Below are 16518 nucleotides of genomic sequence, written 5' to 3'. Positions count from 1 at the left end.
AGCCAGGCCAGGTAGAGAGGTCAGCACGAATAAATCTGTGGGTAGGGATTTTTTTCTTTTCCTTCACTGCTATTTCCCTGGTGCATAGCACAGTGCTTGGCTCATAGTAGTTGTCCAACTAGTGTTTGTTGAATAAGTGAACAAGAATATGAAGTGACATGACATATGCCAGGGCCTATAAGTTGATCTGTATTTTTTAGGGGTGAGTTGGAATATGGTGGGATCGTGGTCAGAGATGAGTGTGGAGAAGTGGGCAGGCCCTGAATGTCCTGCTGTAGAGCTCAGACTTTAACCTGTAGATTGATGGCAGCAATTACAGGGTCCCTGCAGGGGATTAACATGGTGATGTGTTATAGAAATCAGCCTGGGGACTGTATTGAGAATGGATGTGTTGGGGGGAAGCTGCAAGAGGAGACCAGGTAGGATTGTGCGTAGTGATCTAGAGAAGAGATAATAAAGATGGCTCAAATCAGGGAAGGAGTAATAAGAATTGAAAGGAAAAGATGGATTTAAGAACTATTACAAATATACAATTAATAGAATTGATCAGATATATGAGAAGGATAAGGGAAGAGGGAAGAATGATCTTGAGGTATTTGACTTGTGAAGGTGGAAGAGGGTGGTTTCACTACTTGAGAGAATACAGGAGGAAGAGCCGGCTTATGGGGCACATGATGTGTTGTGTTCTGAGCATGTTGAGTATAAGGTGTACCTGTGGGACATTTGGGTGGTAAAGAAATATTCTGAAATTCAAATGAGAGATTGAACAAGAGAGATTGACTTAAGTGTCGGCTTCAGCAGGTAGATTGAGGTTAAAACCATGAGAGGATGAGATTAGCCAGGGAAAAAATGCAGTAGGGGAAGTGGTGGGAGATAACATAATAGAATGGGTAGACATGGATTAGTCAGACTGCCTAAATTCAAATCTTGGTTCTACACTCATTAGTAATCTTGGGCAAATTAAATAACCTCCTTGAACTTTAGTGTCTTTACCTGTAAACTGGAGATGATAAAAGTTCCTGTCTTTATAAGGTGGTTGAAGAGAATGAGTGAGATGGATAATTACATAGATGCTTCGCAGTGTGTTGAGCACATAGGAAGATCTCAGACAGTGTAAGCTGTGGTGGTAGTGGCAGTAGAAATCGAGTGAGGGAGCACTGGGTGGCCCATCCCTCTTTCCCGTCCTGTTGTGGGTCAGGTGTTCATATCTTTGAGCTTCAGTTTTCCTTACCTGTAAAACGTGTGTGTGTTGGGGGGCAGGGGTGGGTGCGGTGATTGCAAAGTCTGTTCTATAATAGGCAGTATTCAGTGGATCAAGCCAAGTTAGGTTTTTGGTTTTGTTTCTTTGGTACTGCAAAATAGTGATAGGAAAACATAACCAAATCAGTAGACAGTGCCTGTTTTTAAAGCATTTGTTAAAGAGTTTTGCTTTTGCTAAAAAAGAATACCTCCTTTATTAAATTTCATGGAAAAAATTCACCTTGCTGGAATTTTAAACATTACAAAAAGATTTTGCTTAAAACTATGATTTTATTGGAACCATGTGTTTTAGGGTTAAATCATAAACCTATCAATGGAGTAGAAGAGAGCTGTCAGAAATGTATTCAAATTGTTTTATAAAACAACTAACAGTGTGATTTCTCTTGGATATATCAGGGTTTCTTGAATTTGTGTAGTATATAGGTCTCTTTTAAAGGGGAATATTTATAGATCCTCTGTTAAATTTTCCATTATGATAGTACTAAATATATATAAACATAAAATTAAATTCTTCATGCTTTTTGCTATTACACAACTCTAAATTCAAACTTAGGTATTAAGTGTAACCAAAGCTTTAAAACAAATGAAATTTAAATAAATAACATTAACTGCATATGATTGAATTAAATTATTTGTTACATGGGAGTATGGTGGGCAGACTCAATTTTTAATGTAATTTTGAATTAATACATTCACATGATTCAAAATTAAAACACTATTAAAAGGTGTACAGAAAGAAATATCAGTCCCTCTGCCTACCAAGTTCCCACTCCCCAACTCTCCTTTAAATCAGATAACCACATCTATTAGTTTCTGCTGTTTCCTTCTAGAGTGTCTTTGTGCATATGCAAGCAATTACACACTCATGTGCCCTGTGCCTTTTCCACGTAGCAGTTGGAGATCTTTCCATTTCAGTTCATAGAGAGCTTCCTCTTTCTTTTTTGCAAATGCATTGAAAATATGTACTATAACTTATTTAACTAGTCCTCTATTGGTGGACATTTTGGTTGTTTCCAATTATATGTAATTATAATGATGTAGTAGATAACTTTAAGTGTATGTTGTTTCAGTGCAGGTTTGTGAGTTTGAGTTCAGTTAGTCCACGGTATGCCATGTGATTGTGGGGATTCTTCCACCACTGTCTCTCTCAGAAGCTAACCCTTGTGCAAGTATACTTGGCCTCATTCGGTCTTTTTTTTTTTTTTTTGAGACAGAGTCTCACTCTGTTGCCTGGGCTAGGGCTAGAGTGCCGTGGCGTCAGCCTAACTCACAGCAACCTCAGACTCCTGGGCTTGAGCAATCCTACTGCCTCAGCCTTCCGACTACAGGCATGTGCCACCATGGCTGGCTAAGTTTTTCTATACATATTTTTAGTTGTCCAGCTAATTTCTTTCTTTTTTTTTTTTTTTTTTTAGTAGAGACAGGGTCTCGCTCTTGCTCAGGCTGGTCTTGAACTCCTGAGCTTAAATGATCTGCCTGCCTCTGCCTCCCAGAGTGATAGGATTACAGGTGTGAGCCATGGGGCCTGGTCCTCTCATTCAGTCTTCACTTGGCTAATACCTGATTTACCTGTTAAATCAGCCTCTGTTTTGTTTTTTTTTTAATGGGCCTATACATTCAATTTGAGAAACATTGCCTTATAGGTTAATATACACATAATATTGTCATTGTTTGGTATAGAAAAATAGAAAATTGTTGAAAGCATTTTGGTGACGTATTAGTGTGGAATATACCATCATGTGACACAATCTTATTGTTTTATTGTCAATTTTTGGAAATGTAGGTTCCTCTTACACCTTTCAACTTTTGTTTCTTTATGTTTAGGGACATGGTTTGCATGGGATAGGAGAAACTGTCCATATACCGTTTCCATTTGATGAAACAGAACTACAAGGAGGTACTTTTTGAATTGTATCCATTGACTTTTTTTTCTTATCATTAATCATGTCAACAATTTGGTGGGAAACATGGCAGGAAATAAATTCTTAAAATTTTTAAGTTCTAGGTTCTTACTATTCTGCTATTAAAGAGCATTAGCAAAAGGTAGTTTTTTTGTCACGTGTTTTATCCACAAAGAAACTGATAGAATAAGACCCATTTAGAACCTGTGAAAATATACTGGTCTGTCTTGGAGTTGAAGACAATAAGTGAATTATCTGCCTAGATGGAAGCCTCGATTTTCTCTATGCTGAGCCTTTTCATTTCCTTTTATTGTTTGTTTACTTGAAGGTTGGGGGAGAAGATAAGCCATAAGTCATAGGGAAGATTTTATGGTTAGAAAGTTGATTTTTTTCCCTCAATGTTCCATACATTCTTTTTGTGGGGGGCGGTTTCAAAGTGTTCAATGCAGAGTTTTCAGTGTCAGTTTGTAGTTTATAGAACACCTGCATGTATTTCTGATTTCAGCATTTATTTTTGCTGTTATATTTTATTTTTGCTATTAGAGGGGATTTGAGTGGATACAGGGTTTTTGCTAAATCAAGCTTGTTAGAATGAATGCAAAAAAGCCCTGTTTAACATTATCTCTTTCTAGAAATGGATGTGAGCTACAGTACGTTTGATGCAAGATGCTCAGAATTTCTGTAAAAGCATGTTCATTCTTTTATAATATAGAAGATACCTTTTTTCTGTTGAATATTGCCATATTCAAAAGAAAAATACTATCTGATTAAAACTTACACATATTTATATACAACTACTATTTCCTGCTCCATGAAAAACTGGTATATTGTAATCTATTTTTCTTAGAGCCATATTAATTATATGGATTTTAGAGAATAGTGAATGGTTCAAGTAATTTAACTTACGTTATTTTGTAGAACTTATTGTTCTTCTAAAATATTAGTCACCACTTTCCCCCACTCCTCTAAAGAAGGGAAAAGGGAGGATTTTATAAATACCTTTTTCCATTTCATATGGCTAGACTGCAGAAGCCTCATGTTTAAGATTTTTCTTTCTTCTGCGTATGGTGAATAAATATGTTTAAAACCTGAAGAGAAGAGTTTTCTCTCCCAAAATAGCCCCTATTCCTAAACTTTGCCACTTAATCTTCCAACACTTTATAAGTTCTAATGAAAAAATATTTATTTACCTGAAGTTGTAGATAGTGACAACAGTGTCTTAAAATATATAAAATCTCAACTGATTAATAGATCCCTTGCCTTGGGAGATTATCGTGTGAAGTATAAAAAAGAGGTATCTTCATATTTTGATATAGAGCATCTTTCTCTTTTATAAGTTTGCATATTTATGAGAACTTGAGCTAATATGTAAATAATTTAGGCATATGATTTCAAATACATTGTTAGCTTTAGTTTCAATAACAGTAATTTTGCTTTTCTTAAATTTTTAAAAAATATTATTGTATTTAATACATTTCCTGATAGAAGCCCACCAAGTAAGTTTTCTAGGCAGAATAGAACCACAAAGAGAAGTCTAGAGAATTTGCCACTGATTGGCTTTATTTGCTTATTTAGCAGGTAATTTGTAAATGCTTCTTAAAGACTGTAAATATGTCATATGTGAACAATATTCTTTTGTATTCACATATATTTCTTCATGGGAATTAGTCTTGATATATTAAAGTATTAAAGTAGTTCTAAGAATTGTTTAATAAAGAAAAGTATATTTAAGTTGGTGTTGTGTTACAAAACTATTCACTAATGTTATGTCAACTCTTTGTTCTTAGAATTTACTCGTGTCAATATGGGTGTTCATAAAGCATTGCAAATATTAAGGAACAAAGTGGACTTGCAGCATTTCTGTGGATATGTCACCATGTTGAATGTTTCTAGCCAACTTATAAATAGAAAACTCAGTGATGCTTCTGATGAGAGAGGTTAGCCAATAGTTCTTTGAATTCAGATAATTGTTTTCAAGTTTAACACAATCTTAATATATAAAAAGCAGCAGACCTTTGTGAGTATGTTGAATTATTTAATATTTAATGTTCTTTCACTGAAGGATGAGAAAATATTTTGTAACATCATTTGGACAAATGTCAGTTGTTCAAATGGAGAAAATAGGGGTGGAATATAGAATGGATTTTGGGCTTTTAGCCCTTTACCATCACATCTGTGTTTATAAGCTTTGAGTTAAGATAGCTTTATAGGGTGATGATTTCAGAACTCAGGTCTCTTTGTAAAAATGTTTCTAAAATAGACTTAATAGTTTTTCCCTTTCAACTTTTCTTTTTGTCAAAGGCACCATTGTCTTAGTTACCCAGGCCTAAAATTTTTGTCTCATCCTTTTCTTTTTTCTGCTATGTCCATTTGGTTTCCAAATTCTGTGAATTAAACTTTAGAAATGCCTCTCATTTATTTCTTCCCCTCTCTCTTTTGTAATTTTCTATAATTGCTATTCTAGTCTGGGTGTGGATACCTTACTCATGTATTATTGCACTCATTCCCTGCTTAGCCTTCCTGGCCTCTCCTTGTCTCTCCAATCTGTCCTGCATATTGACAACAGCTAATTTTCATTAGATACCACTTTCTTTGCCATTTGAAAGTCCATTTTCAAATCACTTTCTCATGCTGGTTGTTTCTGTTCTGGCATAAATATCAGCTTATATGTGGCTTTGGTGACCGTGATGCTGGCTCTTGTTCATTGACCTTGGGAGACCTTTCAATTCAAATGCCTGCCAGTGATTAATAATATTCCATGAGCCTCCCTCTTAGTTTGGAGTCCTGAGAAAATGTGGTTGATTTCTAGCCATCCGGTGGATTAGATTGGCTCCCTTTGTGACAGATACCTACTCCTGGATCATTTGTCTTTCGCTAGAGGAGGAGGGTAGCTTTCAATAGTTGACTGCTAAATATTGCAGGGGCATTTTCTAGAGAAGAGGGCTATGACTTAGTCATTTCAAAGCATGTCTACTACAGCTGACATTTTTTATGTCATTCATTCCACAAACATTTATGGAATACCTGCTTAGGTGCTGGAGATATTTAAATGAATTAGACGAGATTTTATTCCAAAGACTAAAATCCTAGAAGGGAGACAAACAATTGAATCAGCCTGCATTGTAGCATTAGTGACAGTCATAGTGATGTGCTTAAACTGCGAACGTAGCACAGAGAAATAATATCTCAGCTCTGTTGAGCTACCAGAGAAGGCCTCTTAGGGAAGGTGAAGTTTGAACTGAGTTTTAAAAAATGAAAAGTTAGCTAGACAAAAGATGAATATTGTTTGTTTTTTTGTTTGTTTGTTTGTTTTGGAGAGTACCAGCCTTTCAGGCAGAGGGAATTAGGAAACAGTAACTCATCATGGCCAAAAGAAAGAATTTGTTGGATAGCAGTAGGAGATAAGAGTAGAGAGTTAGGTAAGGTCTAAGAGATCTTAGAGGATTTTATATGTTGAAGACATGAGGAGTCAAAAAAGAATTCTGAAGAGGATTAATGTAATCAGACTGAATATTTCCACAGGGATATAAACAGCTTTAATAATGATCTAAGTGAAAGTCTAAATTTGTGTCCTGCTTTCTGAAGCTTGACTTCCTGAGGCTAGAGTTGCTCAGCCTCAGCACTGTTTGCATTTTGAGCTGGATAATTCTTTGTCATGAAAGATTATCCTGGATGTTTGGTATGTGTAGATATGAATAGCATCCTGTCTCCAGTCATGTCCCTTAGGAGGTCAGAATTGCATTCCTGGTTTAGAACCACTTTAGGCCAAAGATTATTCTTTTTCCCTCCCCCCATAATCATTGCTATTGCCTAAAGTCCTCTTTATGGTAAGACTGATTTATTGACAACTTCTGCTAATTCCTAGAATCCTAATATTGAATATTCCCTTTAAATATAAGGAGAACCTGATTTAGCTTCTGGCTCAGATGTAAATGGGAGTACAGAATCATTTGAAATGGTCATTGAGGAAGCAACTATAGATTCAGCAACAAAGCAAATTTCTGGTAAGGTGTTAAAACTTTTTTGCAATTTTATTAGACTCATTTCTGGGGTTTAACTTTTCTAAGTCAAGTCATTTGCATGTCATTTTTCTATTATCCATAATGGACTTTATTAATTTAATAAGAGTTTTCTAGGAAACATTTTTATATACTTAAAATAACAGTTCAAGTTGTGTAACATTATTAATTGAAAATAATAAATTTCATTATTCCAGCGTTAAATATTTTGATTCATTCTTTCATCTTGCACATGTCTTGCAGTATTCTTTTTGGGGCACATGATTACTTTGAACATTTGATGAAAACTGTGTACCTTCTCCCCAGACACAAGCGCATACTCAAAAAAATACTATCCTGTTACAGAGATTAACTGGCCCCTTTTGAGTACCCCTCATCTGCCAAGCCCATTGCTGGATATCACTGGGGCAGGAGGAATCTATGAACCTCAGGTCAAGAAACCCTTGTCAGTCATATGATATATATAAATATATATGATTTTAAAAATAAGTGTACGTATCCTTTTTTAGGTGCCACAACAGAAGCAGATTGGGTTCCTCTTGAGCTGTGTTTTGGAATTCCACTGTTTAGTTCCGAGTTAAACCAGAAAGTTTGTAGGAAAATTGCTACACATGGCCTTTGCAGAAAAGAGAGGTGAGGTTTATATTCATTATAATCTTTTCATCTACTTGACTTTTCGTCTGTCAGTGAATAGTTACCATATCTTGCTTTCTTTTATTCTGTACATGAATGTAGTAATTGCCCTGTATATATTTGTTCAGATTGCTAGTTTAAGGGTTTTGCTATATTTTTCAAAATTAAATTTCACTAGATCAGAAATCAGTCACAAACATTTTGGGTACATATTTTGGTTAATTATATTCACTTAGTTACCCAGGTTTGGTGAGGTTGTGGTGAAATGGGCCTGCTTATATCCAGTATGAACCTAGTTTTTAAAATAAATATCAACATATGTATATGTATCTGTAGAAAATTTCTCTTGTGTACTTCTCTTGCTCTTAACATACCCTCAAATTGTATTATGTTAATAGAGGTTATCTCTTGTGGTGGAATTATAGCAACTTTCCAACATTTTCTTCACTTTCTACATTTTCTAAAATGAGAAATGATGCATAGGTTCAGAGATGACATATAGGTTTTATCTTATGGCAGCTCTGATCCATTGGGAATGGCTGCTAAGAGGCAATGTTGTAAAATTCTGAGACGAAAGCTGGATAAATAGGAAAGAATATCATTGAATCTAGTTGTCACAATGGATGACTTGGAAGGCTAACATCCACAGATCTCCTAGATCCGCCCCCCACTCCTCCCATCCCCCTACCATATCCCAAGTTCTAAGCAACTCCTTGACTTCTTGATTTAGGAGAACAAAGTTGGATAACAATTCATTTGATTGGCTTAAGGTAGCTTGTCAGAAAATTAAAAGTACTCAATTCTCAATTTTAACATCTATCCTCTGAAAATAAAATAACTAATATACATGAATAAAAAGTAGAAATACTATGAAACTTTAAAAATTGCCACCAAAATTTTTACTGATTTACGTATTTGAGAAAATATTTCCTTTAGGTGGGCTGATGTGTGTTAAACCTGTCAGATGTTCTGTCAGGTTGTCTTTTAAAATTATTTTGGCTGTTTGAAGTGGTTTGTGTCATACTTGTCATTCCTCAAAGTGCTTAAATCTTCATTTTAAAAGTTTAATTTCATTTAACATTTACGTTTACTAATAGTTGAAATGTTTGTTTTTAAACAATAACTTCAATTTTGGTTATATTAATATATTTTATTTCATAATGACCTTTTTATGCATTATTACTCCCTCTTAATTAAAATAAGCAGACATTTTATTGATGAAAAGCATTGAAATTGGTTTTTAAATTTTTCATGTGATTAATCAGGGATGTAAATACATATGTAAATAACATTTAAATTGCTAAAATTAAACTCTTGTGAGATACTCTTACCATTATGTTTATTTTAAACTTTTTCTCTCTCTTTTTGTTTTTAGCCTTCAAAACCTCTTACATTCCAGCAGAAAACTTTCTCTACAAGTCCTTAACTTTGTTCACTCATTCCAGGTAACAGAAAACAAAAAGTTTAAATGATACTTGTATAGACCTTTATGTATGCAAGACACTTTGATGTTTGTTTTTCAGTCTCCACAGCAGCAAGGTATGAAATAAGCATTAATTTCATTTTATAAGTGAAGACTCTGAGGTTCAAGAAGTTAATTTACTTGCACATTTCATTGTCCAGGTTTTCAGAGACCAAAGCTTGATTTCTTTGTTTTGTGTCAGTGCTTTATTCAATAGAAATGTGTTAAGCATCTGTTATGGGCTGTGCACCATGCGAGGTGCTGGTTCTTGGTTATGGTGTACTCCAGTAATGGCTGCAGTATTGTCCACCGCCAGGAGGGGTTGCCTGCTGTGGCAGTGAAGGCAGTGAAGGCCTGCTGTGGACCTTTTGTCTTCCCCACAAGGAAAGAAAGGATATTCTACACTTGATTTATATATAAACTTTTAGAATGGAATATTTATGTTCAGAATATCTGGTCTGACGTTATGAAATCAATATTTTGGAGTTTTGTTTCATTCATTCATTTAATAAAACTTGAGTCTACTCTATGCCAGACGCTTTGCTGGGTGCTAGGGAAATAGTGATATGTAAGACACTGAGGGAGCTTGTAGTGTTATATGAGACAATAGTCAAATAAACATCAAAATACATAAGTAATTACAGATTTTACTTTGAAGGAGCCAAACCTGCATTCCATTATGATGGAATCTGCAGGTAGACCTAATTGAAATGGTAGGAGATACTGTGTAAGCCAAAACCTAAGTGATGGAAAAGAGTATTCCAGGCAGAACTTAGTAGGTACATAGGTCCTGTGTCAGGAAGTGCTCAGTGTACAAGGAAACAAAACAAGGCCAGTGTGGCAGACCACTCGTGAAAGAGGGGTAGTGGCAAGAGGTGAGGTTGAAGAGGAGGTCAGGGCCATGGTGTGGAGGGTCTTCTGCCGTTACGTTCAGAATTTTGTGTAATACGCTGAGTGCAAAGAGAAATGATTAAAGGCTTTTAAACAGAGGAGAGACATTTCTGATTGTTTTAAAATATTAATTAGTCTTTGGAGAATAGTTTAGAAAGGGACAAGGGTAGAAATTAAGTTCAGTTTGGTGGCTATTATAATGGCCTAAGCATGAAATTCTGGTGGTTGAGTACCCTTTTTCATGAAAACACCAAATTTTGCATGTGTCCCCAATAAAGTTTTGTTTATTACACATATATATACTCTTATATCAATAAATTATGTATATATCAAAAATAGAAATTTTATAAGGATGCAATAAATAGAGAAATTCCAAAATTCTTTCAGTACTGTACTTTACTTTGGAATGAGTGCCCCATTTTGGAGATCACTGGCCTTGGTGAAGGAATAAACTATGGTGACTGAATAAAGTAAACTAATTTGGGATGTTTTGGAGATAGACTGATAAAACTTGATGATGAATTAAATGAGGAAAAGATTAGGGGTGTGGAAGGAGGGAGGTCTCAAGAGTGATTCTCATATTTCTTGATTAACCCAACGTCTGGAGTAGAGAAGTCTGGGGCAGAAGGGGTGGGGGAAATTCTGGGAGTTCAGTGGTGGACGTGCCAAGTTTAGAATGCAAAGGGAAACATCTGAGAAGAGATGTCAGATAGATGGATGTTTAAGCCTGGAGTTCTAGGGAGTGGTCTGTGCTGAATATATGAATCTGAGAAGCCTGGAGTAGATAGATTGTTCTGGCACTTAAGAATTAAATCTTTCTTATCCTGTAGTTTCATAGCCCATTATTTCTGTTTACTTCAGAGCACTTATTACAGTCTGACTTGTATTAGTCATTTTTGCATGTGTTAATTGATTATTGGGGGCTTATCAGGTCATTGATTTTCGGGGGGGCTCCATGAGTAGTTCTTTACATCTCCTGTAGTGCTTTGCATTCCATAAACATTTCTTAGGTAATCAAGGTTCATATTTCTCATTAGTTACATTAAGTGGTTTGGTAAAGTATTGAATATAGATTATTTCTCTTATTTCTTGATCTTTTAGGAAGGTGCTTCAACATTGGATATTCATGCAGAGCCCAGTTTTTCGAGTTTGCTTTCACAGTCATCTTATGCTGATATTGGAGTTCCACTGCCTGCAAAAAACTTAATATTTAAAGATGGCATCTTATCAGAATGGAGTGGACAATCACCTTCGTCACTTCTTATTGCTAATCTCCATTTGCAATAATTTGGTTACGCCATTTGTTGCTCACACTTTCTGCCTTTTTTCTTTCTGAACGTTAGCTTTATAGTGTCAGCCACTAAAAAGCACCCTGCTGCTGCCGTGCAATTCTTGCTTAACTAATAGTAAAAGTTTGGGGAACATGTTCATGTTTTCTGAAGTTTTGCTCATTATTGCAACAAAGTGCTTTTTAGCAGCCAACACTGTATTTTTTACCTTGAGACAATCTGCATTTCTTTTATAAAACTAAGGATATACTTTATAGGCTTTACGATGACTGTTATGTTTATAAGCAGTCACTATGAATATTGCAGTGGTAATTTTTTATATGTTAGTTTATCAAACATAAATCTTGTTTAGTTTTATATTTTGTTACCTATACTTTAGGGGATCAAAGGAAGAGATAGAACTCTTCCTCTGAAAAGGCTTCTGGTACTTAAAGTAGTAAAACTATAAAACAATAAACATCCAGTATTGAGAGAGGATATGATGGGGCATTAAGAATTCCTGTGGATGTCTGTAAATTATGTATATCAGTTGAGCATTGTTGAAGGTATGAAAATCAACATAGTTATGTATAATTTAACCTTGATTTATAAGGTCTTAGACTATGACTATTCAGTGATATCTCATAAGAAGCTTTGGAAAACATTCTATTTTTAAACACTGTTTATATGTGGACTTCTGTTGTCACTCACTTTGGGCTTTATATTTTCATAGAGTCTTTATGGAAAAAAATAGAATTTATTTTCCACTCTGGTAGCTGCAGCTGCTGCACATCTTCACCCTGATGTATTTTTTGTTTCTTAGCTTTGATGTTTTCAAACCAAGGATTGTGATTTTAGATTAGAATTACATATTACAAGCATTAAGGCGGTGTCTTCAGATCAAAACTCCTTAGTGATAAATCTAATTTGAGGACATAGTCTTAAGCAGTCTGGATCTTAAATTTATGTGAATAGTTTTTTAAGAAATGATAAAGAAAAATTGACTAATTTCAAAGTGTTTCTTGAGTCATTGATTCTTTTAGTATCACAAATGTTAATTACAATAATTGGAATCACTTTTTAGACTTTTCAGGTTACCTTGCTTGGGAAGTTTGTGCAGTGTTATAGTTTAGCTCCTCTTATAGGGTAATGGTTTGCTAGTTTAAAACTGTAACCAAACTAACTGGTTAGACAAGATATATCTGAAACACTTAAAGAATTAGAAAATTTGGGAATGTTATTATATAACCTAAACATTTTTGCTGATAATTTTTGTTATTTATAGAACTGATATTTGTGTATTTAACGTACTTCTGGAAATATATGCCTTTCTTAATACTGTTATCATAACCATGTATTCAATCCCATAGCCTATCTATAGAATTGAATATTTTGGACCAGGTTATCTGTGGCACAGGCAGTGCTGTGTTGGGGGTAAATGCAGTAGCATCTAGTTTTCTACTTTGTCCTATAGAAGGTAGAAACCATGTGTATGTTATGTTTGTCCATAAAAGGAAAATACATACTAATATTAAAATAATTTCTTATGACTGTGAATCATTTATTTTTCCAATAATTGATATTGTACATTCCTGGCACTATTAGGTATGTATGTATGTAACTTTTAGAATTTTTCAACTGAAAGTTGTAAGTATTTTATTTGATCAGGGCTCTTTAATCTCGTTTTAATTTTCTTTGCCTGAATTAACTGTAGTTATTTTATTTATTCCTATATTAACAATATAAAGGAACCAGCTGTAATAACATGTACACTAATAAAGAATTGAACATTTGTAGTTGTTGACCGTGAACCGATTGGTGAGTTTAAAGGTTAAAATATGGGAGTGATTTGCTGCTATACTTCCTTTAAGAAATAATGGAAGAAGTAGTAGAACCTAATAATGATCATGAATTTTAGGGAAAGTACTGAAAAAATGTGGGGTCAGCTATAGTTTCATGTATTGAGTGAGGAAAGAGTAATCATCTTAGTCCCAGTTCAAGACCTCTCATACTCTTAAAGAGGAGGAATCTGCATTTGTAGAGCTCTTAGCAAAATGTGAAATGCTGATGTTTGTGCTTTACTTTATATAAGAATTTGCCTTTTATTCATACATTAAAACATGTAATCCCTTAAATCTTATAAGTATTGATCCAATTCAACAAGAAGGTAAATTTAAAATGTAGACTTCATTATTTGCCAAAGAAGATTCATGAAAAATTTTTATCCAATTATTTTGCAAATGTTTCAAGAAATTTCATTTGGCTAAAAGGACACAGAATTTAGTATGGTATGATTTGACCTCTCAAATGCATCTAAAGAAATGCAACTTCACATCATTTTAAAAAAATAGTCTTCTGATTTCCTTTCTTTGTTTAATACGTAACTGGATGATTTTGTATTTGTCTTTTGGGGGAGTATTGGTTTCTTGTTGTTTTTGGTTTTCTTTGTAATTCCTGTTTCTTTTTTGTGTTCAGTGTTTCAAATACAATTTGTATTTAAGAATTTTAAAGTACCAAAACTGTAACTGAATACAGTGGGTTGTTTTCTGTTAGGATGTTAATATTATACAATGAAATGTATAAAGTGTTGTCAATTTGATTATTGACACATATAACATGTTTACAAATAAACTGTGGTGTTGATCAAATTGCTATGAAAATGTGTTTAATCTCCTGAAAGTTCCTTTCTTAATTTTAAATACAATAATGCTTTCAGTGCTGTGGCTTTCCCATACTTTAAAAAAACAAAAAAACTATATTATTTTGTAGTAATTTCAAATTTACAGAAAAGTAGCAAAGATAGTCCAGAGATATTTCTTGTACCCTTCACTGAGCTTCCCCTAATGTTAACACTTTGTGTAAACTATAGGTGCATCTGTTAAAACTCAGGAATTGTTATAATATTGATACAATACTATTTTCTAATCTACAGACTTGATTTGGCTTTCACTAGTTTTCCCACTAATGTCCTTTTGTTTCAGGATCCAGTCCAGGATCATACTGCATTTATTTCGTCAACAGTGCCTCCGAGTCTCCTCCAGTATGTGACAGTTTCCCAGCCTTTCATGACCTTAACACTGTAAAGAGCACTGCTAGTCAGTTATTTTGTAGGATGTCTTTTGACGTGGGTTTATCTGATGTTTTCCCATGATTTGATTGAAGCTATGCTTATGAGAAAGGATGTGACAGAGGCGATGTGCCCTTCTCATTAGTGTATCATATCGTAGGGTACATGATGTCAGTATGTATCACTGGTGATGCTCCTTCATTGGCCAAGATGGTGTCTGCTCGGTTTTCCCACTGTAAGATACTATTTTCTCCTTTTTATATTCTATTCTTTAGCAGGGAGTCACTAAGTCAAGCCCTGACTACTGGTCAGTTAGGGGAGGGAAATTTAGCTTCATTTCCTGGAGGGAGTAGTATCTATTACATTATTTAGAATTCTTTTTTAAACAAAATTCTTTCTCCCATTTATTTGATGGTTTATATTAATATGGGCTCATGGCTACTTATTTTATCCTTTGGATTAAAAGCCAATGCTATTACTTATTTTATTGTGCAAATTGTTTTAGCTTTGACCATTGGGAACTCTTTGAGGTTGGCTTCTAAATCCTTTTGACGTGTCTTTTTTTTTTTTTTTTTTAAGACCATATTCTTACTTTCTGACACTGCAAGTATTATCTGGACTGCAGTGCTAGAGTCAACCATTTCTCCAAGGAGCCTTGGTTCTTTTTATTGAACAGTGGTATTTAGAAACCAAGATCTGGATGTTGGGTGTGCTTACTGCTATTGGAGTGTCATTGCTTCTGGGCCTTCTCAGTTAACTGAGCTAGGGGATGTAAATATGGATACTAGCCAATGCATAGGTACACATCTCTCTATTTCTAGATCTACCTGTCTGTGTGTATATTAACTTAAACAGAATATACTAACAATACAGTACATCCTCATTTAATGTTTTCAGTACCTTCTTGGAAACTCTGACTTTTAGTGAAATGACATGTAGTGTGAAACCAGTTCTTTTCCTCATCAACATTATGATGGAATGACATTGAAGGAAACAATGTTATTTGAAGACCTGCTGTGTGAGGACCTGTGGACGTTGGTAAGCAGGACTCACTGTAATCCAGTACCACAGCGTTCATCCTAGCCTTAACTTCTTATTTTTAACTTCATTCTCTGACAATGGAAAACTTGGCTCCTTTTAGCCACAACTTATTTGTTTAACCCTAGTATACTTATAAAGAAGTTTCAGAATAGTTAATTTCTACCTGTGTGAGAAACAAATCGACCAACTAGAGTATAGTGTTTAAGTATTTTTTTTCTTAAGCCTTACAGTATCCAGTCAAAACTCTGTTTTTCAAAGTAACTTAGTTTGGCTCCTTTTATTCCTTCATTGAGGTTATGTCATACATTTATAAAACAGATTCCTTTGTCACACTCTGCATTCCATCTAGGATTCTCTGACATCCTAGTTGATTTTATTTATTCATATAGTAAAACTCACTCTATGTGGGCTTTGATGTATACATAGAGTCATATGTCTGTCACCCCACTATGATACAGAATAATTTCATCACACCTAAAAATTCCCCTTTGTACTCAACTACTGCTCCCACTCCCAAACCCCTGGCAGCCACTTACCTGTTTTCTATTCCTATAATACTGCCTTTTCCAGAATGTCATAGACGTAATGGAATCATACCATTTGTAGCCTTTTGGGTCTGGCCTCTCTTGCCTAGTAAAATGTATTTTAAATTCATCCATGTTATGTGAATCATAATTCTTTCTATTGCTGAATACTCCATTGTATGGATTTGTCAAGGTTTGTTAATCATTTAATGTTAATGTACAGGTTTTTAGTGTAAACATAATTTATTTTGCTTTGATAAATACCTAGGAGTGGGATTACTTATTTAGTAAGTGTATATTTAACTTTATAAGAAACTGCCAAACTGTCTTCCAAAGTGACTCATTTTGCATTCCCACCGGCAATAAATGAAAGTTCCTGTTGCAGTGGTATCTCATTGTAACCATTTAACCATTGTGTGGTTAAAATGTTCATTTCCATAATGAAAAATGAT

At 34.5% G+C, this 16518-nt stretch overlaps 1 protein-coding gene across 2 annotated transcripts in view; it reads left to right on the top strand.

Annotated features, from left to right (window-relative positions):
- FAM91A1 (family with sequence similarity 91 member A1) overlaps positions 1-14082 on the top strand; it is a 46775-nt gene extending 32693 nt beyond the window's left edge. For both annotated transcript variants that reach the window (XM_045560522.1, XM_045560523.1), the window contains 6 exons: positions 3085-3157; positions 4949-5098; positions 7061-7165; positions 7690-7813; positions 9189-9258; positions 11268-14082. In XM_045560522.1, the coding sequence (XP_045416478.1) occupies positions 3085-3157; positions 4949-5098; positions 7061-7165; positions 7690-7813; positions 9189-9258; positions 11268-11453 (708 nt within the window). In that variant the 3' untranslated portion in view covers positions 11454-14082. The remainder of the gene's footprint in view (positions 1-3084; positions 3158-4948; positions 5099-7060; positions 7166-7689; positions 7814-9188; positions 9259-11267) is intronic.
- The last annotated feature ends 2436 nt before the right edge of the window (positions 14083-16518 follow it).

This window comes from Lemur catta, chromosome 9 (genome assembly GCF_020740605.2).
Source record: "Lemur catta isolate mLemCat1 chromosome 9, mLemCat1.pri, whole genome shotgun sequence".
Taxonomy (NCBI): Eukaryota; Metazoa; Chordata; class Mammalia; order Primates; family Lemuridae; genus Lemur; species Lemur catta.
The sequence above is the reverse complement of the archived record's forward strand: the minus strand, read 5'-3'. Positions and strand labels throughout refer to the sequence as shown.